Here is a 27,114-nt window from a genome sequence, read left to right as displayed (position 1 = left end):
GAGAAGTTCAAGGTCTTACTTTTCAGGGTGAAAATCCAAGGTCTGGCCTTAATTGGTTGTTCCTGGCAATGACCTTTTTGAAGGCATTATTTTGAGAGCGTGGACTTTCTTCGGGGTCAAAACTTATGATCTATGATCGGGCAACGATGGCGCTTGTGCACTGTTTTCTTCTTGGAGGCATCGCTTTTGTAGAATTTGGACTTCAAGTGTTGTCTTGGTGTTGTTTGCACTGCTGCTTCAAGGACTAGATCACTATAGTGGACTTTTCTTTTTTAGCTTCTTCTTCTTCTGTTGGTTGTGTGCATCCATAGTGCCATTAGGGTATTGCGTTGTTGCAGAGAGTGGGTGTAATTGGTATTTTCACGATATTAATATATTTCTTTTATCAAAAACATCTACTACTGCAAACACCAAAATCTGGCCCACGAACGGACATGCCGAGACGCGTCCGCGGACAATGACCGGGTAGCACATGTAAAACGCCCGTCACATCCATGAACATCAAACTTCATGTCTCAAATCCATACTAGCCATGCAGATAAAAAAAATCTACGTACTATGCACATTGCTAAAACTACTCATCGTGAGAGATGTCGACCATCTCGGTGCCCGGTGCTGGATAGACGGGCAAGTGCGGCAGCTCTTGCGTCCGCGAGGCTTTGGGTCCTCCTTTTTCGCCGCCTCTGTTTCCAGTTGGCGAAAAGTGTCTTGGTCGCCGCTTGTTCTTGCCGGAGAACAACCGGTTGGCATCGACATAAACCTCATCCTGGATGGACTCTAGGATGGCAGTTTGCTTCGCAATTTCCACCGTTTGTGTGGCCTCCTACTCCGCCATGGCGAAGCCCGCACTCGGCTCCGCCTCCGTCTCCTCCTCCTCCTTCAGCTCCGCCGCCTCCTCCTCTATAGGTTGGGGCTCCTCTTCCAGTGGCTGCTCCCCCTCCTCCTCCTCCTCCTCCTCCTCCTTCCCCGCCTCCTCCTCCTCCTCATCCTACGACGGCTCCAGCGAGGAAGGCGGTGGCGAAATGAGTAGCCAGCCTCACCCGGATCTGCTCCAGTAGCTGCAGCCTCCGCTCCGGAGTGAGCATGCCTCAGGTGGTGATTAGACGCCTCGGCATGGTAGCGGCGGGCGGATTTGAAGTGACGACGGCGGAGAGGAGAAAGGGGAAATGGGGCGGATAGGGTTTGGATGCCGCCGTCCGGCTTAAATAGCCGACCTCCTCCCACGGGCGGCACGCCGGAGCAGCACCACGCGGTGTGGAGCGAAGGAGGCGCTCGTCAGACCATCGGCCCTAGCGGTCAGAGCCTACGTGGGGGGCGCATCTGGGTGTCCCATATCCGCCTCAGATTTGGGCCGGATATGGGGAGTGGCGGCCAGTCCGGTCGTTTGGACCGACTATGGATAGCCCGGATGGGTGGCAAAATTTTGTCCGGGCATCGGGCAACCCGTCCGGGCGTTTGAGGCGGGTATGAGGACTTCGGTTGTAGGTGCTCTAAGCAAACGAAGAAGAGGGGAAAAAACAATAGGGTAAATACAATAGAACCTAGCCCTACATTTTTTTAGGCCATTAATCCCCCATTCTTATATGCCTGGGTGGATGCTCTCCTACTAGTACATTCGTGCACACTATTCTACAAGCACAAATTATTACTCCCCCTGTCTCAAAATATAAGGAGTTTTTGACACTATCATTTTGAGACAGGGGAATAACAAATTACAATGACACACGCACTCTTAGTTTCAGAAAGAGAACCAAAAAATAAAATAACGTGCTCTTACTATTACACGGGCGGCGTATACAGAGGAAACATGTATATATTGACATGGACAAACAAGCCTAGTTTGCATGCAAGATGTATTTTTATAGCCATGCAGGAGCAATCTACAGCAGAAAGTTGGGAAGGCCAATCTTCTTCCCCATCTTCTTGACGTCTTCCTGCACCCTTCTCCGATACTCCCCGAAGGTGAAGGTCCTGTAAGGTGAAGGCTCCTCGCATGCGCCGATGGGCGAGTCGTAGGACGGGCAAAGGAAATATGCCACGGAGTACCTCTCCGTCGTCGCGTTGGTTACCACTTTGTGCTCCACGCTCTTGTATCTGTTGTTGCTCCATGCCTTCAATATATATATAACCATATAAAGGGGACATTATGAACCGACATTCTATCAGGAATTTAAAGTAATACAGTGCATCCATGCATATAAAATACGTATACAACTTCCATGATTATTATTTTTTGCATGGCATGATAGGTTTTTCTGTTAACTCCCTGGTACAAGTTAAACGATGACGAATCTACGGCTGTATAATAATGCCCCATATAGTATAAATAGGAAAAGGAGTAGGAGTAGCAGTACTATATGTTGCGCTGTGCTGTGCCTGGATTGCCTAGCAAAAGTTGCGACGTACCATGTGAGCACCATGGAGGGTACAGGTCTCGCTTTTGTACATGCAATGTTTTGCTGTCCCCTGAATTAGCGGAATCCATAGGCTTTTCCTTAGCGGCGGTACACAGTCACAGAGCCAGCGCATACAAGTACGCAAGTTGTGGATATGTATGACAGGGCAGCTTCCCCTTTTAGAGCGTCGGGGTACACACCCGGCATAAGTTCATAGGTGCCGCAGTGGTACGTACAAGCCAGGTTTGGACTCATCAAGCTAGTGGAGGCCGGCCCGGCACAGAGCCACCTTCATGAGCTGACAAGTGTGTGGTACTCTACTAGGGAAAGTGTGTGCTATGCTAGGAGTATCGGTTAACATGCGTGCATGTGGGTAAGGTATGCATGTACCTGGAAGAGGTCTCCAATGTTGACGATGAGAGCGCCGGGAATGGGCTTGACGGCCACCCACTGGGAGCCCTTCATCAGCTGCAGGCCGCCGACTTGGTCCTGGCAGAGCACGGTGAGGAAGTCGCTGTCCGTGTGCGGCACCAGGCCGAAGGCGTCCGGCGAGAACGGGCACGGCGGGTACCTGTTCAGCCGGAGGAAGCACGTCCTCTCGTCGCACCCTTCCGGGAAGCGTTGGCCGGCGGTGTGTCCCAGGCTCGAGGCCAGGACGCGCGCCAGCGTGTTGGCCAGCTTTGACATCGCGTTCGCCACCTCCTGCGTCACATCCCTGCACCGTCCACACACACACAAGCTTTCCTTAAGTTACTGTTAGTATTAGCAACTATACTAGTACTATACTACTACTGTTGATTCGCATCGCCAACCCAAAACGCTTCCTTAATTTATGCCCTATTAAGCAATGACTAACAAGATTAACTATAGCTTCCTTTCCTCCATCAGGACCAAATGAATTTCTAGAGCTAAAAACGAACTTTCAGTTGACATTCGCGTAGGCGTCACGATCGTGTAGATATTGTTTTCATCACGATAGGGGACGCTCGTGATCTGGATCGTCAGACACCAGATAGATACATATATAGTTGATTATGAAGTTGATTGAGAAATATTCAGCGCACTGATACTTGCTAGAGTTAAAGCATTTTCCACATCAGACACCCGCGGGTTTGATCTACTTCTTGACTACGCCACAACATTCCAAAGACGATGTTGCTGCACCAGCTTTTTATTTTGACAGGATGTTGCTAGACCAGCTTAATCGTTGTAATTAGCACGTCCCTTCTTTTCCACTGGGTCCTTATTCGCCCGCACTACTACTAAATGTCTCGATCATATTTACCATGACGGTCCTCACATGATGGGAAAGCTTTCAAATATTATTCCAGGTACTTGAGAAGTACCGGCACTTCACTGGAGAAAAGAAATCTTAATCAGGATCAGGAGGGCACACATGTCGATCGAACAGCCTAAACACTCGATCGAGCTAGCTCTATATTAGGAGTACTAATAAGCTAGCTAGTAACTCCTACCGTGACACTGGTGTGTCGATGAACCACACACTGTAGGAGTACGTACGCACGTACCTGATGCTGGTGAGCTCGCCGTAGCTGCAAGGGCTGCCGGAGATGCCGGCGAGCGGGACATGGAAGGCCTCAGACCAGGACAGCTGCCTTGGCGACGTGGCGGTAGGGGAGCCCCAGCGGTAGGAGTCGTTGAGAAGGCCGGCCGTGGCCTTGGCCTCGAACGGCAGGCGGAAGAGGCGCACCTGCTCCCGCCGCATCGCCTCCAGGAGCTCCTGCTTGACGCCGTGGTTGACCACCTGGAAGAAGCCCCATTCAGCGGCCGCGGACGCGATCGCCGCCGCGCATGCCGCCCTCTCCTCCGTGCCCCCGCCGCACGCCGTCAGGCACCCAACGTCGATCATCGGGAGCTCGCATTCCGACACGGGCGGGGCCTGGCAGCCAGGCGGCGGCGCCGAGGCGCACTCGTCGGCTTTGTTGCCACCGCGGAGCAGCGCGTAGTAGCTGTCCGCCAGAGGTGGCTCGGCCGTGCTCTCGGCGAAGGCCGGCATGGCTGGCTGGCTCCAAAGCTAAGCTAGCTAGCTACGCGGGAGCTGTGAATAGCTAGCTACGTGCGCGCGCAGGCAGCTCGGGATGATCGAAGAGCAAGCTAGCTAGCAAGCTGTTCCCGTGTGTGCGTGCGTGTGTGTGTGTCGAGCTTGTTCTTGGATGTCATGTGAGCATGGGCAAGCTGTTTATATAGAAGGCGCGTCCGACGAGCGGTATGCCGTGGCTTTGGCTCGTGTGTCAGGCCGGGACGCGCACTCGTGGGCAGCAGCAGCAGGACCTGCATGGGTGATGGGTCTGGCTGGCCCGCCCGATCGAGGCGCCGGGGTTTAAACTTTAAAAGTTCGATCGGCCGGGCTGGTAACAGCGCGGCAAAGGACGACACTTGGAGGCGGCAGGGGCGACGCGGCGCGCTCCGCGTTTTTTGACTGGGCCTGCCAGCGACGCTGAGCTGAGCTGAGCGAGCCGTGCTTGTCAATGCTCATTGGGCGTGCATGGCGATGCGGACGGCTATATTTTTTTTACTAAATCCGTTTTTCTGTAGTATCTCGCCACAACTGTACGTGCGCGCGCGCGTACGTACTACTCAACAGTGAGATTTTCTGGAAGTGTGTATGTATATATGTATGCCGCGGTTACTTAATTCCGCGCGCGGTCGATCGGCAGCACGTCGCTGTACGCGTGCTTCGCCGCGACGCCTACGCGGGCGTGGCGCGCGTCACAACCATCTGCTCGCCGCAAAACAGCCAAAACATTGCACGGCGGTAGCCGGCGACGGTCAAACTCGGCAAAAGACATTGCTTGTCTCTCAACTTTGCAAGTTTACTCAAGTAGTCACCCGCAAAAAAAAGTTTATTATAAGAGTACTAAAATACCGTTGCGTATTATTTTTACATGAATACTTTGATCATTCTAATAGAAGTTAGCAAAATAGTACTGGTGTTATTCGAGATAAAGGCCTGGATTAGCACCACACGTGGTGGACTAAATAGGTCAGGTTTGAGCCTCGCCACCTCCTATTTAATTTGAGCATTGTTTCACCTATGCTCAACTCAATCTTTTTTGTCACCTGAGATCGGTCCAAAAAATGTTTTAAATAAAACATTTTTATTTTAAAAATGAAATGGAAATTATTTCAAAATCTATTTATTAGAATAGTGCCAGATAATGAAGATCCTCACAAAAGACTTGCATAGCTCAAGGTCGCATGCAATGTTGGCTCGCGCACTAGGGATAAAATCCTGGCCGTTTTGGTGGTTTTCGTGTTGTTTGCTACTTTTCTGGCATCGATGGGCAACATGGAGTCAGACGTTTAAAAACACAAACAAAACATAACTACTAGCACCAGACGTTTTTGCGTGCTGACTTAGGGCGTCTACAATGGGGGCGCTTAGCCTAGGCACCAGGGATTAAATCCTTGCCATTTTCTCTAAATCCCATCCGATGCCAGGTTTTTGGCTGGCGTCGATGCCAGTTCAGTCGCTGGATGCCTCATCCCTTTTCTTCACGTACGAGCGATTTTAACCAACACTAGAGATTTTTTTACATAGGAAACTAATTAACAATGAGCCCTGCGTTGTAGGAACATACTCTCACATGGACGCCAGTTCCATAATTATTATTTTTATTTTCTAAGGCAAGCACCGCTGCAATGGAGATGCCCTTACTAAGGATTTTAACCGCCCCTGCATTGGAGATGGCGTAATGACATCATACTAACATGCATCATTAACCAATGAGATTATACAACAGGTACTAGTATTGTGGGTTGATGCATTTCGGTTAAAAGATCTGACATGAAAAATCCTTGTGCTAAAATAGTTCTCGGCGTATTTATTATGATTAAATCATTGTTAAAGTTCAGGAATGGTATGATAAAATGCAGAGGCCATGATATGAAGATCAACGACATATAAATTCATAATTTTGTTCAAAGAAAAATCACCATGGCCGACACAATCATAAATCTTCCTTTTAGACCCTTCTTGCTTTGTGCGTCCTGTAACACTTGCTCCCCCTCCCCTCCTCCTCATCTTTCTCCCCATGCTCAACAACTATGCCACCATTGCCTCCTAAATCCATTGTGTGTTGGTGATACCATGGCAATGTCGTAATAGGGGCGGTTATGCTCGTGACATCACGACCACTAGTACAAAGTTTGTTGTCACGTCACCAAACCTAGTATTTGATTTTTTGCCCTTTTATTATTTTGGAGCTCACCCCTTTATTTTTGAACTACTCAATCAAATTAGTGAAACCTCATTTCTCCCTCAAATATATGTCTCCTAAATTGTAAGAAGTCTCTCTAAAAGGGTTGAAAGCTTATTTCTCTCCTCACTACAATTTTGGAAGTTCATTCCAACATTTCCAAAACCTCTCTCTTATATTTCCTAAAGCACGTTGCTCTCAATTCCCTTCAAAATTCTGAAAACTAGTCCAAAATTAATTCAAATAAATTTCATCTCTTCACAATTGCAGTTTTCCACTTGACTTCAAGAAGTGGTGGTGCCAACACTCACTGACAATGACACATGTGTTAGGGCAACTCTAACCGATCCCCTAAAAATACCGGATGATCCGACAGAGTAAATCCTTAGGGGAGTATTTTTACTCCACTAAGATTTCGCCGAACCTAATCGATCTCCCATATATAACGGAGCAAAAAATTCATTTGCATTTCATTTTCGACCACCGACACACATTACTTTGCTTCTTTATTTCATTCAACAACATTTTGATACATTGGAGTACATAATTCACCAATTTTTCGCTACGAGAGAAAAACCAAACCACAACTAGACACTTTAAAAGATATCCAACTTCCATAACTGCTCCCACTAGTCGGATTAATATATTCTCTATGTTTTCAATGTTGATTCTCTCTGTTGACATCTTGATCTTGCACACTTACTTCTTCTTCGATTCTGACAAATTCGACGCTGCAGCGACGGCGGCCTCAGATCTACCAGTTGTGCACTGGTGACGAGGCGAGAGAGGCACAAATCCGGGCGGCCAAGGACCGCAGCAGAGCCTACAGGCATGGCCGGTGGGGGTGGGAAGGACGGCGTCGGTGTAGATGCGGCGTGGGAACGAGGTAGGGGAGGCAGTCGAATGGGCGAGAATTTTCCTCCAAGCCCGAGCGGTGGAGTAAAAATAGGGGTGGGTGAGGCGACTGAGGATAATTTATCCTCCGCCATCGGCTATTGGGGATTGGCTAGGTGCCGGTTAGAGGAGTAAAACCGATTTTTTACTCCTCTAACCAGTTAGAGTTTCCCTTAGTGCTAGGAGAAATAAGCTAGATGTGGGTGGGACGAGGCCAGAGGTGCCCTAGGAGTGCACAAACAACTCAAAGGTGGTTTATTTCGTCTTTGTCAAGAAAAATAAAAGGGCACATTTTATTTCAAATTTCACAAATGATCATCTCCTTCTCCCCTCACAACTTGTAAAGCCATCCACGAATAGATCAAATCATTTGAAAATCTGGCTACAACACTTGTGATGGGAGAAAGAAGTTAGTGGTGGGGAGGACATGAGCCCAGAAGCGGGAGGTATGGGCACGTGAACAACTCCTAAGATGCTTATTCTAATTTCTCTATTCAAACAGACCATGTAGATTCCACTCACTTTGGAGGAGCTTAGTTCAGGTCAGCCCCCCACCCTCATCCGGTCTTACGCAAACATGTGAAGGGAAAATATATGAGTCTTAGATCAAAGAAATTTTAGTGTTTTTCAAAGGGAAGAATGAGACAATCATTTGTGAAATTTGAAATAAAATGTGCCTTTTAAATTTTCTTGACAAAGTTATAAGAATCCAGCCATGAGTTGTGGAGAGGACATGATCCGAGAAGTGGGAGGTATGGGTCGATGGGCAACTCATAAGGGACTTGTTCTAACTCTAATCAAAGCTGATGGCGTAGATACCCTAATAGTGGAGGAGCTTAGTTCAAGTTAGGGGTCTTAGGTTAAGGAAATTTTAGTGCCACCCCTCGTGCGCGCAATGTGTAAATTTTGTATTTCGCCCCCCTAAGAATCCTTGTCAAGATCCACCACTCACTACCGCAGGATGCTGCTAACGCGACACTACGATTAGAGACCCTTCGAGAAACTGTGTGCGATGCAATAGTCGCAAACGGTGTTGTATGAAAACCGTCAGAAATGTATAAAACGTTTGCGATGAAGGATGCATCAAACACGGTTCAGGTTTTATTTGTGTGTGCGATGAAGGGCATACGGTTCAGTTCAATGAAGTGTTTGTGATGAGGAGGGACAAAAGAAACGGGCAGCCAGATGAAGGCTTGTGCGATACACAGCATACGGTTCACTCGGATGAACTGTTTGTGATTAGGCAACACAAAAGAAACGGTGAGACAGATCAAAGGTGTGTGCGATAAATGGCATGTGGTTCACTCGAATGAACTGTTTGCGTTGAGACATGAGAACAGAAATGGTTCAACTTAACAAGATGTGTGTGATACGCGGCAAACAGGTCTGTAATAAGAAATGTGTGTGAAGACCGATAATAACACAGACGGTTGCTGCTAATAAGACGTGTGTGTTGTGCGATGGGATTACATATAGAACAACAACATATATACACACACACACACTTATAAGGTCATGCTTGCATAAGCAAATTAAACATCCACTTACATAGGTGGCTACTACAACCATGACATTTGCACACACCAAATTAAACTATTACATGCATAATTACCTAGGTGGCTACTACACACATGACATTTCCACACACACCAATAAAGTAAACTATATAGTACATGCATGATTAACTAGCATAAATGATCATCTACTTCTTGTGACGCTTGCTCTACTTGTGGCTCGATCCGGACTCGTCGATTTGGGTAACGAGGCACTTCCTCATGTCAACGATCTGCCTGTGCATCTTGTAGCAAGTGTACACGCTCTTGGCCGCGAGCCTGAGGTGAGGTTTATCCAGTTGCCGCATCCAGGCCTTGTGCTAGGATACGAGACTTGTTCTCTGGGCATCCTGCTTCATCTTTTTGTAGTAGGGGTCGATGATGGCCGAGGCGAGTTCGACCAGGGAGTCCTACTTCGTGCTGCCCCAGACCTGTAGTGGTCACGGATTTCGACAAGGTTCTTGCAGGACAAGCCCGTAACACTAAGCGCTTTTACATCGTCTTTGGTTTCCACCATGGTGAACTTGTAGTCGGTGCTGTTGACAAACCTATTGAAACGGTCGCAAGGCTCTGTGGACATGCAGTAGTGGTAGATGAGGACATTATGGCGCACACACAACTGGGCGACGACAACCCTTTGATCTTTGTCGGGACGACCGACAATGTACTGGAGGTCGATGCCAACCATCTTGTACTTGTCTCCAGCAAGCAACTACTCAATGCTGTTGATGTAGTCGTCCACCACGGCCGGATCGATGGTGTACACCACCAAGAGACCCGTCTCCCTCGCGTGGGTCTCCACTCTATGCTCGCCAAACTCCATTGGAGCATCGCCGGACATCCCTTCTCTATGTGTCGTCGTCGGTGTGCTTGTTGTGTTATGGGGCGCGACCGAAAGGTTGAAGAGACTAAGGTTATAATGGCCGTGGGAATTAAAGGGGAAGCCGGACGGCTAGGAATATCGGCAGGCCCTGATGGCAGTTCCAATTTGCAGCGTGTAACTCCATCGTGCCGCACGTAACTGCATCGCGTGGCAAGGCGCTCCGCGCAACCGCATGCATATGGGCCCCCCGAAATGATCGCGCGCACGCCCAACCGCTGGTAGAACTCGCGCGGAGGGACGCGAGCAGAGCGCTCCACGGCCGCCTCAAGGAAAAGTTGTCCACAAGCCGAACGCACCGACGGACGCGAGCAGAGCATGCCAATGGACGCGATAGAGCGTGCCGCGGCGCCTAACGGCGAGCACAACGTGATGCGGCGCCTAACAGCGAGCAGAGCTTGCCGAGGGACGCGATCAGAGGACGACACAGTGATACGTGGCAAATAAGATGAACTGTGCGACCGATGTCGAAGACACCAAGCACGAATCAGAATAGAGTTACATGTGCGATACGTGGCAGACAGTTGATCCATCAGAACTGTTTGTGATGGAATAAGCTGTGTGTGTTGCGGGCCAACGCTTGCTGGTGTATAACATTAAATTCAACCACAAAAGTGTTCATGCATGTTACAAAAATTGTATAGCTGGAAACTATGTTCAAATACGACTCCAACGATATATTCTATGGCGACATGCATTCGTATTTTATTAGTTAAATCCTACTCATAAACCAGGACGGGGGTATAGTAGGTAATTAAATCACAAACGTTTTTTATTAATTGTATGTGTACATGTCCTCTCGTCCTCCTCTCACACGTCTTGTCACCCCGCTGCCGCAGACGGCTTACAGCGCAAGCTTGCGCAGCGCGCGGGGGCGTTCTTTTGGCCAAACGGTGGTGCCAATGAATCGTCGGTGAGCCCGTTCCCACGCAACCTCGCAGGTTCCCGCGCAAGCTTCCCGCCCGACTCGGTGAAATCCCCCAAAATCCCAATTCTTGCCGGCCTGTTATAAGAACCCTCACGGCCGGCGAGTCATGCGTCGCATTTTCCCCTCCCTCCATGTAGCTTATCTCGTCTCCTTCTCCCACAATCGCCAATGGCACCGGTCCGTCATCGTCGCTTAGCCACTCCGCCGTCATCGGAGGACAGCTCCATCTAGGAGGCTACACCGCGGCGGCGGCACAGTCCCTGGTGTAGTGTAGTGTGCGTGGCGCCCCTGCTGGGTGTGCGCGGAACACCCACCACACGTTTCGCCGCCGCTGCCTGTCAGCATCTGTTGCTGGCCGCCGTTGCCGCCACACCATCGTCGAAAGCCAGGGCCATCTCCCGCTCCACCGCCGCGGCCTGAAGGCGGGAGGTGGCCGTCGTGGCCACCACCCCACTGCCGGCCACCATGGCCATCACTCGCTCCACCACCGCGGCCCGATGGCGGGAGGTGGTGGTCGTGGCCGCCACCCCATTGTCGGCCACCGTGGCCGCCAGCCCATCGTCGACTGCCGGGATCATCACCCGCTCCGCCACCGCTGCCCGAAGGAGGGAGGTGGAGGTAGAGGCCCACACGTGCGTCAGCGACCTTGCGCGCTACATCGAGTTCCTGTGGGAGGAGGAGGAGCGCCTCGTCGAGCACGCAAAGAACCTTACCGCAGCCGTGGCCGCAGCACACGCCGACGCAGAGGCAAGGAATCAGGAGATCTATGAGCAGTCCGGTCACTTCAAGAGGGGTCGTCCGGAGCGACAGTGGGCATTTGAGCTGGCGAGTGTCGCTGAACGTGCAACAGCGACAGACACCATATTGCATTTGTCCAGCTCGTCGGTAGGCTCCTCCTCCTCCTCTGCCTCTTACTGAGCAAGCTCGGCAGAGGAGAGACTGCCAGAAGTAGCACAAAGCCCCTCCGTGGTAGTAGTATTATTTAGGGGCTATTTTGTTCAGTTCATCTGACTATATATGTGTGCTCGAACTGTACAACGTACTTAAAATTAGCTAGTATATATAGTTGAACTAGCTATTTCAGTACGTGGTTGGCAACAATTGGGGAGAAGTTTGGTCGGTTCAGCTGTCGAATTGAACTGTTTGTATAAATTAAGAACGACTGCTTAATCAATGAATGAAATCTATGCTTAATTACTGAATTTTAGTTGCAAAAAAATTACATAGCGCTAATGATTTCTACCTGCATATTTTGACAAATCACAGTGTTACAAGGATTGACAAATGGCAACGTTACTAGATCAACAAATGTAAATCTTTTCAGTTAGACAAATGGCAACGTACCCAATATGACATATGCAAATCTTACCAAATTGTTTGTACATGGTTGCACACGAGTCATCCAAAACAACCGTTAGCGTTGAAGGGATGAACAAATCCTGCGCTGCTCTCACTTTGCATACAGGTGTTCTATCTAAATCATTTGCGATCAAGAGCTGCAGAAATCCTGCTCGGCACATTTTATCTTAGCTTCCTGGGGAAGCTGTCGGTTTGCATACAGGTGTTCTAACTAAAATGTTTGCGATGAGTGTTTTATATATAAAAGGCGAATTAAACTGTGGCTTGGGCGCCATTAATGGAGAGGATGCGAGCAAGGCGGGAGGCCATGGAAGTCAAAGGGCTCGCTTCCTAGTGAGCCCGCGCAACATACACCTCGCACGCTTCCCGATGAGCCTGTGCACTCGAGGACATCTTGCACGCCTCTCGGTCAGCCTGCGCACCGGACGGCGCTCGCACGCCTCCCGTTCAGTCAAGGTCAAGCAGCTGTCCGCATGGCACCTCCTACAACCATTAAAACCAAGACACGTGGCGTTACGTCAATGGTTAAAAGAATTTTTGATTTACTAGAATTTGAAAACCAGGCATCTCAATGTTTTGTCGGCAATCAACGGTGCCTTGGTGTTTGAAATTCATTTTCATTTCTTGCATGGGACCTAAGCATGCACCTAAGGACACATATTTGATTTTTCAACCAATTTATATGCACTTGAGCATGTGCATGTAGTTCAAATTTGAATTATGCACATAAATGCATTGAAAACTCTGTTAATGCATAAAAATGTCCAAACGAACCCCGAAAAATGACAAAAATTCACACAACACTCCTATTGTTCTACATTGACACGAGAAAAAAAATTGAAAGCAATAAGAGGCAAATGATATCGTTTTCGTCCCCAAAGGTGGGACGTTCCCTACCGAAAACCATCATGCTTGTTGTGAGAAGCATATACCCAAACCTGCCCCAAATAGGACAAAATTTGTACCACGGCATGTTGATGCCACTCCATGATAGCATGCCAAGTTTCATGAATTTCAGACGAGTTTTGGATTTACTAGAATTTAAAAACCAGGCATCTCAATGTTTTGCCGGCAATTAACGGTGCCCTGGTGTTTGAAATTCTTTCCATTTCTTCCATGGGACCTAAGTATGCACCCAAGGACAGAGATTTGATTTTTCAACCAATTTATATGCACTGGAGCATGTGCATGTAGTTCAAATTTGAATTACGCACATAAATGCATTGAAAACTCAGTTAATGCATAAAAATGTCCAAACGAACCCCGAAAAATCACAAAAGTTCACACAACACTCCTGTTGTTTTATGTCGACACGAGAAAAAAAATTGAAAGCAATAAGAGATAATGGATATCATTTCGTCCCCAAAGGTGGGACGTTACCTACCGAAAACCATCATGCTTGTTGTGAGAAGCTCCGGTTTGTGAGAAGCATATACCAAAACCTACCCCAAATGGGACAAATTTTTTACCATGGCATGTTGATGCCGCTCCATGATAGCATGTCAAGTTTTATGAATTTCAGACGAGTTTTGGATCTACTAGAATTTTAAAATCGGGCATCTCAATGTTTTGCCGACAATCAACGGTGCCCTGGTGTTTGAAATTCATTCCCATTTCTTGCATGGGACCTAAGCATGCACCCAACGACATAGATTTGATTTTTCAACCAATTTATATGCACTAGAACATGTGCATGTAGTTCAAATTTGAATTATGCACATAAATGCATTGAAAACTTAGTTAATGCATAAAAAATGTCCAAACGAACCCCGAAAAATTCTAAAATTGAACACAACACTCTTGCTGTTCTATGTTGACACTCGAATTTTTTTGAAAGCAATAAGAGGCAACGGATATCGTTTTGTCCCCAAACTTGGCATGTTCCCTACCGAAACCATCACACTTGTTATGAGAAGCTCTGGTTTGTGAGAAGCTTATACCCAAACCTGCCCCAAATGGAACAATTTTTTTACCACGGCATGTTGATGCCACTACATTATAGCATGCCAAGTTTCATGAATTTCAGATGAGTTTTGGATTTACTAGAATTTGAAAACCAGGTATCTCAATATTTGCAGCCGAGTGACGGTGGCAGCCTGGCAGGGTGTTTGAAATGCATTCCCATTTCTTGCATGGGACCTAAGCATGCAATCAAGGACACATATTTGATTTTTCAATAAGTTTATATGCACTGGAGCATGTGCATGTTGTTCAAATTTGAATGCGCATAAAATGCCTGCAAAACTCAGTTAATGTATAAAAATGTACAAACGAACCCTCAATAATTCCAATTTTTTGACGACACGCCTACAGTTGCATGTTCCATGCAGATAAAAGTTCTAACAATTCAAACATCATCCTTTGTAGCTGTGCCCCATTACGTAATTCAAATGACCAAGACGATAAATCAAGTAGACCGCACACAGTTTATTATCACCAACCGTGTGAGATGCAGAACAAAATATCTTGGAGCACTGTCGGTGTATAGTACTATAAATCAAGTAGATCGCACACAGTTAGTCTCCTTTGTGTACCCAAATTATGCAATGACGTGGATGACCACTGTAACCAGGGAAATTCGAACCAAAATTTGTGACGTTCAAACTCAACACACATGGGTTAAGCTATCTGAATCGTTTGTGGTGTTCACATATCGTACACAGTTCTGAATAAGGGACCGTGTCTAATGACACTTTGCGCGCCAGTTTTTTGGCTGAAGCGATTCCAAATTTTCGGCTTCCGCGGAAATATCTACCTCCCCGCCCTCCCTCTTACCAAAAGCCACATTTCCCCTCTTTCCGCCTTTCTTTCCAAGTTGAAACCTTCACTCCTTGCTTGCAGCGCCGCCGCCTTCTCGCCGGCGACCCTCCTTCACGCTCCCCGGCCTCGCCTATCCGGGCAGGTAATCCACACCCGACCCCCGACCCCCATCCTCCTCCTCCTTCCACATCCCACATGCCCCTATCGCCGGCGTGAGCGCAACACCTTCCACCCAAATCACTGACCCCTCCACCAAATAAGCGCCGGCCTAAGACATGGTGCACGCAGTATAGCCAGGAACTCAAGGAGCATTTGGCAGCCGAGAAGCAAATCGCGGCCGCATATGCGGATGAGGTCGCGATGGCTGCCATTCGTGCCGACCCCCAGATCTTGAAGGAGCACCTTGCCGTTTGCTAGCTATGCCGGTTAAGCATGCTCGGTTCATCCGTTGCGTGTGCTGCTCCTGCCTTTCCTTCATAAATTCTAGTGAATTGTGCTATATAATTTTACCATGCAATCTGTTGCTCTAGTGTATATGTTCTATATGTCGTGAAGTGTGGTCCTCACTTATTAACTGTTTTGTTAATTAGTTGTCGCCTTCAGTTAACTGTTTGGTTCAATTTTGCAAATGTGATGTTCAATTCTTCAGGCTGCAATTTTGTATTGTCTTCCATGTGAGAAATAAATCTAATTTATCTTTACAAAATTGTGGGTGCATTCTGTTATTGTATACCATGTGAGGAATAAATTGAATTGGGCTGTAGTAAATACATGAGAAACAAATACAATTGCTACAATTGGCTGTAGTTAACTATTTGGTTAACTGTCTGATCTTCTATTAGGAGTATGTTATATTGTGCAATGTGGTGCTCAGTTTATGTTTGGTTCATTTGTTGTGGTGTTTAGCTAACTGCTTGGTTTAATTTTGCAATGCGATGTCCAATTGTCGTAGGTATAATTTTGTATTGTTGTGCATGTGAGGAATAAATCGAATTTGGCTGCACTTAATACATGAGAAACATACACAAGTGCTAGATTTCCTAGTTCTTAATCATGCTTGGTTTGGATAAATGGGTTTTCCGTGTGGCTTCAATTAATCTGATGAATCTGCAATGTGATTATTTTTCATCAACATATTTTACTAATAGCATGCGAACCCTTACTTAACCTGATGACTAAGTACCTTATATGTGTTGCAGGGAAACAATGGGAAGCACTGAGGTTTACAATCGAGGTTAGCACGTGCATGGTCCGTTGTCTAATAGCACATTATTGTGCAATTGCAGGAACCATTCTAATATTTAGGTTTTTAACAATTTGGTCTTGCACATGTAGGTCCTGCTGTCAGAGGTTTTGACACACTGTTCGACCCTTTTTGCATATGGGGAAATGAGTTGTCCATGAATATCAGTCAAGTCAAGAAACTCAGAAAGATTGTTAGGATTAAGAAATTAGCGACAAAAAACAACAGGATCTTTGTCTGCACAATGAAGAAGACATCAGTTCACTACAGGATGGTACTAACTATTATACCTTGCCTTTTTTATTCCTTTGCCCCATTTCCAATATAGAGAAGATATTTATGTACATCTTTGTTTTCAGGCCTTTCCAAAGCAGTTCACTGATGATTACCTCTGAAACCACCTGTATGGTCAGGAGGTGAGGAAGGTATTCATACAACACCCACGGTTCAATATTGAAGTGTTCCTGAAGATGACGAAGGATGGACGGTCAATCATCCACATGCACTGGCCTAAAGTTACAAAGACCTTCAACATCAATGAAGGCTCAATATTAGCCTTCTGCTTCAGCAGTTTTCCAGATGAGATACATCTGTCTATGTACCGTCTATGATGCTAATTTCGAAAGGTTATAGATGTTGCATGTGAAACTTGATCCTGGTGTAGTTGTGTAATGGGGTAGATGAGTGCTGAAGCTATATGATGTTGTACTCTGATGTATTTCAATTATGAAAATGAAATATATTGTGTGCTTAATATGAACTGTCAATTAGATTAATAAATGGGTTATGAATAATCAGATAATTAGCCTGCTAATTGGGTTTTGCTATTGCAAACGGTTGTTGAAAAAATACCATGGGCGATGACCTCAAGAAACGCACACAGTTTCTAGGAATAAACCGTGTTGGATCAATGAACAATCACACACGACTTTCTCTTGAAAATTGTTTGTGTTAGGCCACCTTGCACAAACGTTTACCACATGAAAACTGTGTGTGATGGACAACCTTTGCCACACATTTTCTTCCATGGACCGTGTGTGATATATTTAATAACAAAAGTGATTTAACGGGAAAAATTGTGTGTGATGTACCTGTGAACGGAAACATTTTCCTTGGAGCGACTGTGTGGGATGTACATACGAATGGAAATGTTTAGCGAGGACTGACTGTGTGGGATGTACTTGCGACCGGAAACAATTTCACCGTATAATTGTATTTTTAGCTCCATTGTACGTATTTCCGTATTTGAGCGCTCGCCAGTCGCACATGACCTCATTTTGCCGAACGTGTGTGCCAGGAGGGCATATCCCTGACGGTTTCTGGGTCGTGTGGGGAGGACCCCCCTATCGCCCACACTCACTTGGTGACGGTTCCAAATGCCGTCGCAGAAAGGGGTTAAAAACCGTTTGTTTGGGAGCTCGCTGTACTAGTGACTGGCCATGTGCAGACCCAATAATAAGGGTGGATTGGGCATCCTAAATCTTGGGATTCAGAATGTAGCACTGCTAATGAAGCATATCACTTGGAACTCCTATTATCCTGGGCTTGTGCCCCAAGGAACAGCCTCCTGTGGATCTTTTTGGTGGAAGGACATCCTGAAGTTGTTTGATCAGTTCAGGGAGGTTTCCTGGTTGGAAATTAATCAAGGGGACACTGCTCTGTTCTAGCTGGACAAATGGAAGATTGGAGATTCAGTTTTGCCCCTAGAGAATAGATTTCCATGGTTGTTCTCATATGCCAAGGATACCGTAATGTCAGTCAAAGATGGCCTGGAGTGCCAAAATATTCTGTCATGGTTTAATTTGCCCCTCTCTGCTCAAGACTATCAGGATCTTCTGACACTTCAATCTTTGCTTCAATCTCATGAGAGGAATCCTGACTTGAAGGATATGTTTGGCTCTGGCATGGCACTTGCAAGCCCTACACCCTTAAAAGCTTTTATACATTCATGCATTCCGACCTCGCCTTCAACCCACTTCTTTTATGGGTTTGGAAGAGTTTTTATACTATGAGAATAAAGGTTTTGGCATGGATGCTTATAATGGACAGATCAAACACCAAGGACATGGTGGAAAGAAGGCACTGACATATTGATGATGGTGTGTTGTGCCCCACTGGCTCCATGGAGGATAGAGATCATCTATTCTTCAATTACAACTTTAGAAAAAGAGTTTGGAACTTCTTACAGATTGATTGGTCTGCGGGCAATGACATGGGAGAGCTTGCTCATAATGCTAGGAGGGACTTTGGAAAACCTTTTTTTGCAGAGGAGGTTTTCATAGCATGTTGGAATATTTGGCTCATCAGGAATGTGAAAGTTTTCAAACATGAGAGGCCTAGTTTTAACCACTAGAGAGGTGCTTTTATTCATGATATGTATCTTCTCTCCCATAGAATTAAGGCTAGGCATAAATATGAACTTGTTAGATGGGTCTCTTTCCTCCTCCCATGAACTTCTTACATGTACATTAGTTTGTATTAGGTAAGCTTTCTCTTTTCTTTCTCACTCCTGGTTACTCTTGGTAACCTTTGTACATACTGCATAAGCTTTTAATAAATTGCATAGGCCATGGGGTTTTTCCCTACAGTGCCCTGTCAAAAAAGTATGTCTACAGGGGGCTTATTAGACTACTTGACCAAATAAAAATCTTTACTTTTCCCAGTTTTAGTTGTCGGTAGATTTTAGCAATTATGACAAGTCAAGCAATCAACCTACACATGCAATTCTAAGAGTATAGGAGCAGAAAGTAAAACATTGCATATGAAGGTAAAGGGAAGGGTTTGGAGAAGGCAAACGCAATGGAGACACGGAGATTTGTGGCGTGGTTCCGATAGGTGGTGCTATCATACGTCCACGTTGATGGAGACTTCAACCCACGAAGGGTAACGGTTGCGCGAGTCCACGGAGGGCACCGCCCATGAAGGTTCCACAAAGAAGCAACCTTTTCTATCCCACCATGGCCATTGTCCATGGAGGACTTGCCTCTCTAGGGTAGATCTTCATGAAGTAGGCCATCTCCTTGCCATAAGAAACTTCTTGGTTTAACTCCACATCATGACGGAGGCTCCCAAGCGACACCTAACCAATCTAAGAGACACCAGTCTCTAAAAGGTAATAGACGGTGTGTTGATGATGAACTCCTTGCTCTTGTGCTTCAAATGATAGTCTCCCCAACACTCAACTCTCTCACATAAATTTGGTTATGCTGGAGGAGGGATTTGAGTGGAAAGCAACTTGGGGAAGGCTAGAAATCAAGGTTCAAATGGTTGGAATGGAATCTCTTGATGTCAACACATGAGTAGATGGTTCGCTCTCAGAAAATAAATAGTGGAAGTGTAGACACGTTCTGATGGCTCTCCTCAATGAGAAGAAGGGGGTGGAGGGGTATATATATATATATATGAAAGTGCAACTATCCCTGGGTGGTTTTGGTAATTCCTAACTCAATGATTGGCATGGCATGGATTAGAAATGTGGACCCCTCAAAATGCTAAGGACAAAAGATTGGCTCAAGCTCTAAAGCTCAAGACTCTACATTTTACTTTTAGTGATCCAAGATCACATTGAGTCCATAGGAAAAGCCAATACTATTAAAAGGGGATGAGGTGTTGCTTAATGGGTTACTTGCACAAAATGCTTAGTGATATGCTCCAAAACCCTCAACCACTTTCTCATATCCACATATGTCCCAAACCAAAAGTAAAACTCGGCCTCACCAAAACTTCCTATATGGCGCCACTGAGTTCAGTTTACATAGCCACTGCCACAAAAACCCTAGTCTTTTCGGTCTCACTGATAGGGATCTTGGTCTCACCGAGATGGGATTGTAAACTCTCTATTTCCCTTAGTAACGTTTCGGTCCAACCGAAATGAGCGATCGGTCCCACCAAGTTCGCAATGCAAACTTTCTGTTCTCCCTTCGTAACATTTCGGTCTCACCGAGATGAGAAAATCGGTCCCACCGAGTTTGCCTGACCAACTCTCTGTTAGCTTATTACCAAAATAGGTCTCACCGAGTTTGTGTAATCGGTCTCACCGAGATTACGTTATGCCCTAACCCTAATGAAATTGGTCTCACCGAGTTGACATGTCGGTCCCACCGAAAATCCTAACGTTCACATTTTGAACTAAATCGGTCCAACCGAGTTTCATTATTCGGTCCCACCAAGTTTGGTGATTTGTGTGTAACGGTTAGATTTTGTGTGGAGGCTATAAATACCCCTCCACTCACTCTTCATTCAAGGAGAGAGCTATCGCAGCATGCCTAAACTTCCATCATACATTTTCTGAGAGAGAACCACCTACTCATGTGTTGAGATCAAGATATTCCATTCCAACCATATGAATTTTGATCTCTAGCCTTCTCCAAGTTGCTTTCCACTCAAATCATCTTTCCACCAAATCCAAATCAGTGAGAGAGAGTTGAGTGTTGAGGAGACTATCATTTGAAGCACAAGAGCAAGGAGTTCATCATCAACACACCCTCTATTACCTTTTGGAGAGTGGTGTCTCCTAGATTGGTTAGGTGTCACTTGGGAGCCTCTGTCAAGATTGTGGAGTTGAACCAAGGAGTTTGTACGGGCAAGGAGATCGCCTGCTTCGTGAAGATCTACCCTAGTGAGGCAAGTCCTTCGTGGGCGATGGCCATGGTGGGATACACAAGGTTGCTTCGTCGTGGACTCTTCGTGGGTGGAGCCCTCCGTGAACTCGCGCAACCGTTACCCTTCGTGGGTTGAAGACTCCATCAACGTGGATGTACGATAGCACCACCTATCGGAACCACACCAAAGATCTTTGTGTCTACATTGCGCTTGCTCCCTCCAAACTCCTCCCTTTACCTTCATGTGTAATGTTTTACATTCCACTGCTATACTCTTAGACTTGCATGTGTAGGTTGATTGCTTGACTTGTGCTAAGTTGTTAAAATCTGCCAAGACTTAAAATTGGGAAAAGGCTAGATTTATTTGGTCAAGTAGTCTAATCACCCCCTCTAGACATACTTTCGATCCTACAAGTGGTATCAGAGCTTTGATCATTGCCTTGATTTCCATAGATTTTGGTGATCATAGACTTGGTTTCACAACCTAGGAGAGTATGGCATCTAGCGAGGGAAATTACCACTGTAAAGGTCCCTACTTTGATGGTACTAATTTTGCTAGTTGGAAGCATAAGATGAAAATGCATATTCTTGGACATAACCCCACCGTTTGGGCATGGCTTGCAAGGTGAATTCTTTGATGGGAGAGAACCAAACACTAGTAGAAAACGGAGCTTTAGCGCCGGTTCGTAAGGGCCTTTAGTGCCGGTTCCATAACCGGCACTAAAGGGTGGGCACTAAAGGCCCCCCACCTTTAGTACCGGTTCGGCACGAACTGGCGCTAAAGTGCCACCACGTGGCGTGAGCTCGCGCCCTGGTATGGGGGACCTTTAGTACCGGTTGGTGTTACCAACCGGTACTAAAGGTTTTTTTTGAACTTTTTTTTGAAAATTTTGGATTTTTTTATTTTTTTATTTTTTTGAATTATTTGATGATTTAGTCTCTAATCACCTCTCTTAACTGCTCAAGTGTGGATCACTCATTCCAAATCATCTAACTTCCCGACCGGTCACCCATCCCTCTCACTACTCCAGCCCGAGCACGCTTAACTTTCAGGTTCTATTCTCCTTCGTTTCCGAGTCTGCACTTGTTGTTTTCCTGACAATAGTAAGATGTCAATCCTATTAACCCTTAGGAGTTTAGCTTGAGCATGAAGTCACACATTTCACCGTTTGAGTTTGAAACTATTATTCTAAAAAACAGTAATTATTTAGTAACGCTAATATTTCTTGAATAAGTTTGACCATAGTTTGACCACAGTTTGACCATAGTTTGACCAGATTTGACCAAAATTCAAAAAATTGAAATAATTATTTAGTAACACTAATATTCTTGAATAACTATGTAGTAACATTAATACTTCTTGAATAAGTAGTTTGACTAGATTTAACCAAATTTTTTTAAACAAACTGAAATTTGACCATATCTTTTTTTCCTTTTGGAATTTGAGGATTCTAAAAAATTCCAAACAGGCCATAGGCCGTCTCCATCGGATGCGGATTTTCGTGCTGAATTTTTTTATATATTATACGTTTTTTTGTGACATCGTATGCAAAAGTTATAGCCGTTTTACATTTTCCCAACACTTTTTGCAAAACATGTCCAAATTGTAGTTTTTAAATTTTCCTAACTAGTAGATGTAGTAATATAACTACCTCTCGAAGGATTTTATTTTTTGAAGTTTTTATCATTTTCTTTTGATTTTTTCAGAACTAAAATGGCGACACACAGGGGGGGGGGGGTAGAGTTTGAAAATTGCCCTATAGTGCCGGTTTGTGTCACAAACCGGTACTATAGGTCAGACCCCTTTAGTACCGGTTCATGGCACGAACCGGTACTAAAGGTTAGACCTTTAGTACCGGTTCGTGCCATGAACCGGTACTAAAGGTGATCGTGGGGCCCCGGCCTGACGCCAGCCTTCCACCACCCCTTTAGTACCGGTTCGTGCCACGAACCGGTACTAAAGGTTCAACACGAACCGGCATTAATGCAAATCCGTTCGAACCGGCACTAATGGTACCATTAGTACCGGGCCAAAATCAAACCGGCACTAATGTGCTTCACGTTTGACCCTTTTTCTACTAGTGAAACCGTGAAGCTACCGCGGAAGAGTTTAAGATGCTGCAATACAATGCTCAAGCTTGTGATATTCTCTTCAACGGATTGTGCCCCGAAGAATTCAACAAAATCAGCCGTCTTGAGAATGCAAAGGAAATTTGGGATACTTTGATTGATATGCACGAGGGTACCGACTCCGTCAAGGAATCTAAATTGGATGTGCTTCAAAGTCAACTTGACAATTTCAAAATGAAGGATGGTGAATGTGTCACCGAAATGTACTCTAGGCTTGCTCTCATCACAAATGAGATTGCCGGCTTAGGAAGTGAATAGATGACCGATTGATTCATCATCAAGAAGATCCTAAGAGCCTTGGATGGAAAATATGATACCATGTGCACATTGATCCAAATGATGCCCAATTACAAAGATCTCAAGCCAACGGAAGTCATTGGAAGAGATGTCACTTAAGGATAAGGAAGGGAATCACAAGTCAAGTGGTGCTTACAAAGCCTCATGTGATGCTCCCACATCATCAATTGATAAACGAGCCTTCAATGAAGAATTGAGCCTAATGGTGAAGAACTTCAACAAGTTCTACAAGAGTAGAAGCAAGGAAAGAAGTTCCAAGTCAAGGTCCTACAATGACAAAAGATCTTCAAGTCGTGAATGTAATTGCTACAATTGTGGAAGAGTCGGACACTACTCCAATGAGTGTACGACTCCCTACAAAAGAAGAGAAGATTCTCCCAAAAGAAGAAGTAGAAGAGAAGAATCACCACCAAGAGAGAGAAGGAGTAGAGATGACCGTTATGAACGAAGAACATCACGGAGAAGCAAGGATTCGGAAAGGAAGGACAAATCATCAAGGAGCTAAACAAAATGAAGACATCAAGCTCATGTTGGTGAATGGGTATCTGGCTCTGACTCCGACAATCACTCTCAGAGAAGTTATCACTCCGACTCCGAATATACTCAAGATGAAGGTGTTGCCGGTCTAGCACTTGTGTCAATCAACTCCTATGACATATTTGAGTCACCAAATGAAGGAATTGGAAGATGCTTCATGGCTAAAGGCCCAAAGGTATCACACCCCGAGTATGTTGGTTTCAATAGTGATGAAGATGATTTGCTAGGTGATGATGATTTACTTGTTGACAATTCTAGTGATGAAAACTATGATGAAATTGCTATTAATCATGCTAATCAAGATAAAATGAATGACGATGATAAGAAGGAGATTGAGCATCTAACTAAAGAACTAAACACTCTTAAGTTAGCTCATGAAACTACCTTTGAAAATCATCGAGAGCTTTTAAAGACTCATGAAAAGTTACGCTTTGAAAAGCTCAACCTTGAGCAAGAGCATGGGTTCTTAAAAGCGATCAAATCTTCGCAAGAAAAGTTCTTCTTATATTGCCAAGCATTTACTCTTTTGTACTTACATGCCACAAGTTAAATCTAGCAACAAGAGTAAGAAGGATTCTTCTTCTAGTAGTAACAACAATCATGCTAAATCCAATGTTGTTGCTTCTAGTAGTTCTCTTGATTCCACTAACGATTCTCTTAGCCAAGTTACACTTGAGCAAGAAAATAGCTTATTGAAGGGAATTATAGAGAAAGGTGTTTACAAGAGCCTTGCCGGAAGTAAGAAATTTGAGGAAATTGTATGCAAGCAAGGAAGACACTGGAAGAATCAAGGTATTGGTTTTGACTAAAAGTTCAATGCCAATGGAGTTGAGTGGGAAGAAGATCAATACCCCAAGACGAAGTTTGTTCCTCAACAAGAGAAGTATGATCCTACTTCTTTCCAAGGAACACAAGCTCAAGATGATCTTCCACCACAAGACCACAAGAAAAAAGGCAAGGACAAGCTTCAAGAGGATATTGATGCATTTGAAGAAGCTCCGAAGGCCTTGGTCAAGTGGGTTCCCAAGACTACATCAAGTTCCACTTCATCAAGTATGACTATAACTCCAGGGATTCCCATCAAGATGGTGTGGATCCCGAAGAAAAGAACTAAAGAGTTCTTGAGGGTGACTCCGCCAACATACTTCACTCATATCTTTTGGCAAGGACATGTGCAAACAACTTCCATATCTTGCACTAGTTCAAGGAGTCACAAACCCTCTTGTTGGTAAGACAAGGGATAAGGTAAGCTAATGCTTTCATCGACATCATCTTATGTGAACATCAATCTATGTCTATGGATATCCTTGTTTGTTCCTTGTGGGACTAACCCGCGTAGGTATTGAAAGTGCAAATCACTCCAATGGATTGCTCCAAATGATCTACATCAACATTGAGCATCTACATCTTCAACACCTACATGAAGTCATCATCGACAAAACCCAAGGTTAGTTCATCCCTCTTAGGGGGATATCACATCTAGGGGGAGATTTACTCTAATCAATTGAGCTAAAGCAACTCTAATGGTGTGAACACAACAATGCTTTATGTAAAAGTGGTAACCCCACTTGTGCTTAAACGATGAGTATGACCTACGATCAAATGTTCTCATTTGACTCCTCAATCAATATACTCATATATATATGACCTCGTCATCACTAATTGCTTGATAGATGCTAGAGTGTTTGTGCATGCTTTGCCACATATTTCATTTGCCATTTTATTATGTGAGCATGTTGGTTGCATATTTTACTCATTCAACGACATCCACTTTTTGTTTTGATTGTTTGGTATTTTTCTCTTTTGCCAAGTGGATGGACAAGAATGCCTAAGAACCCCCTCTAGCTATCTATGATGTTCTCGTCTCAAACTCTATTCATGCTACATCAGAAAGTTTGATCAAGTAGGATTTGAACCACTCTGTGCGAGGAGCACTCGGAGTCCCTGATTCGTCATAGACTTAAACTTCCAAAACCTCTTTGTGCATTTCGGTATGACCGAGTCATCCACTTCGGTCACACCGAGTTCACTAAGTTGATCTAGGTTTTCCATCTCGGTGCAACCGATTTGAACTTTTTGGTCACTCCGAGTTGCAATAACTGCTTGCGATTCTGCATCTCGGTGCCACCGAGTTGTTCAACTCGGTCACACCGACAGGGTCGGGATATATATACCCACTGGTGAGATTTTGGAAATTTCTTCATACTCCTCAGCCCGCGCGTGTGTCCTACTCTGCCTCCTTAGGTCTCTGGATCGTCTCCTCGCTGCTAGCGACCTCCCGCCGCTGGTTTCCGTCGCCGTCAATGGAAATCTACTCCGCCGTTGCCGCCGTAGCAAACCTTCGCCGAACTAGGGTATGGGTTCGACTCTATGTGCTAATTCCTTAACTCCGATTCATAGCACATTACTTTGCCATGATCATGAACACGTATGCAAACAATCCATCCACTGAAAACATCCTTTAGGTTAGATTGGATTTGAAAATTTAGGGTTAGGTCTCCGCCGAGTTCATCTCGGACCGACCGAATTGTAGAAATCGGTCTCACCGATTTGGCCTAGGCTATAGCACATGCATTTCCAGTTTGACCGAAAATTGCAAATCGGTGTGACCGAGTTTGATTCTCTGTGAAACCCTAGCAGTCTCGGTGCCATCGAACTGTGACTCGGTTTGATCGAGTTCACTAGTTTAGGTTCCAAAAGCTGCTTCGGTATTACCGAGTTTATCAAATCGGTAGCTCCGAAATGCTTTCTGTGGAGAACTAAAACTAAGTTTTTAAGTCATCTGTTTTGCAAAAACTCTGTACTTTGTGATGCTCATCCACTCTACCTCATCTACATCTATTCACAGGGTTTGCTGTCAATGATTGCCAAGATGTCTGACCAGAGTGATAGTCAGAACAAATCTGAGGAACATGTGCAATTGAGTGAGGGTTTAGATCCCTCAAGCAGCTATGATGAGGGCAGTAGAAGCACACCCAGTAACTTACCCAAGGCAGCCACTAGAGCAAGGAAGAAGAAAACCTCAGACTATGTGGCTATTGAGGATGAGGCTACCTCAAAGAAGAAAGTGCTAAAGAAGGAGTATGGCTCAGCTGCTACAACAAAGCCAGGGATGCACAAGAAGGCACCTGCCAAGAGAATGCCAACATCCAAGCCTAGGAAAGCAGCCTTGGAAGAAACTATGGAGTTCACTCTTGAACCCAAAGAGGCTGGAGAAGGCCAGAAAAGAAAAGAGAGGTTCAAGAAGACCACTGCCAGAGTCCTAGGGAGATCATCCATATTCAAGGATCCAGCAGAAGAAGAGGAAGAGGAAGAA

At 45.4% G+C, this 27,114-nt stretch overlaps 1 protein-coding gene across 1 annotated transcript; it reads right to left on the bottom strand.

Annotated features, from left to right (window-relative positions):
* Nucleotides 1-1,627: 1,627 nt before the first annotated feature.
* On the bottom strand, nt 1,628-4,710 carry LOC125513785 (gibberellin 2-beta-dioxygenase 6-like). The gene is made up of 3 exons (XM_048678974.1): nt 3,926-4,710; nt 2,787-3,111; nt 1,628-2,111 (listed from the first exon to the last, which is right to left on the bottom strand). The coding sequence occupies exons 1-3, from the start codon at nt 4,411-4,413 to the stop codon at nt 1,881-1,883; spliced, it is 1,044 nt and encodes a 347-aa protein (XP_048534931.1). The 5' UTR covers nt 4,414-4,710; the 3' UTR covers nt 1,628-1,880.
* Nucleotides 4,711-27,114: the final 22,404 nt, after the last annotated feature.

Source organism: Triticum urartu, chromosome 6 (assembly GCF_003073215.2).
Source record: "Triticum urartu cultivar G1812 chromosome 6, Tu2.1, whole genome shotgun sequence".
Lineage (NCBI taxonomy): Eukaryota > Viridiplantae > Streptophyta > Magnoliopsida > Poales > Poaceae > Triticum > Triticum urartu.
Note: the sequence above shows the minus strand (reverse complement) of the source record. Positions and strands in the feature narration are given on the sequence as shown.

Excerpts from the sequence above, each read along its gene's own strand:
- LOC125513785 (XM_048678974.1), bottom strand. The coding sequence starts at position 4,413 with ATGCCGGCCTTCGCCGAGAGCACGGCCGAGCCACCTCTGGCGGACAGC. Across the intron at positions 3,112-3,925 it reads GGCGAGCTCACCAGCATCAG|GGATGTGACGCAGGAGGTGG; the intron begins GTACGTGCGTAC and ends TGGACGGTGCAG. Across the intron at positions 2,112-2,786 it reads ACATTGGAGACCTCTTCCAG|GCATGGAGCAACAACAGATA; the intron begins GTACATGCATAC and ends TATATATTGAAG.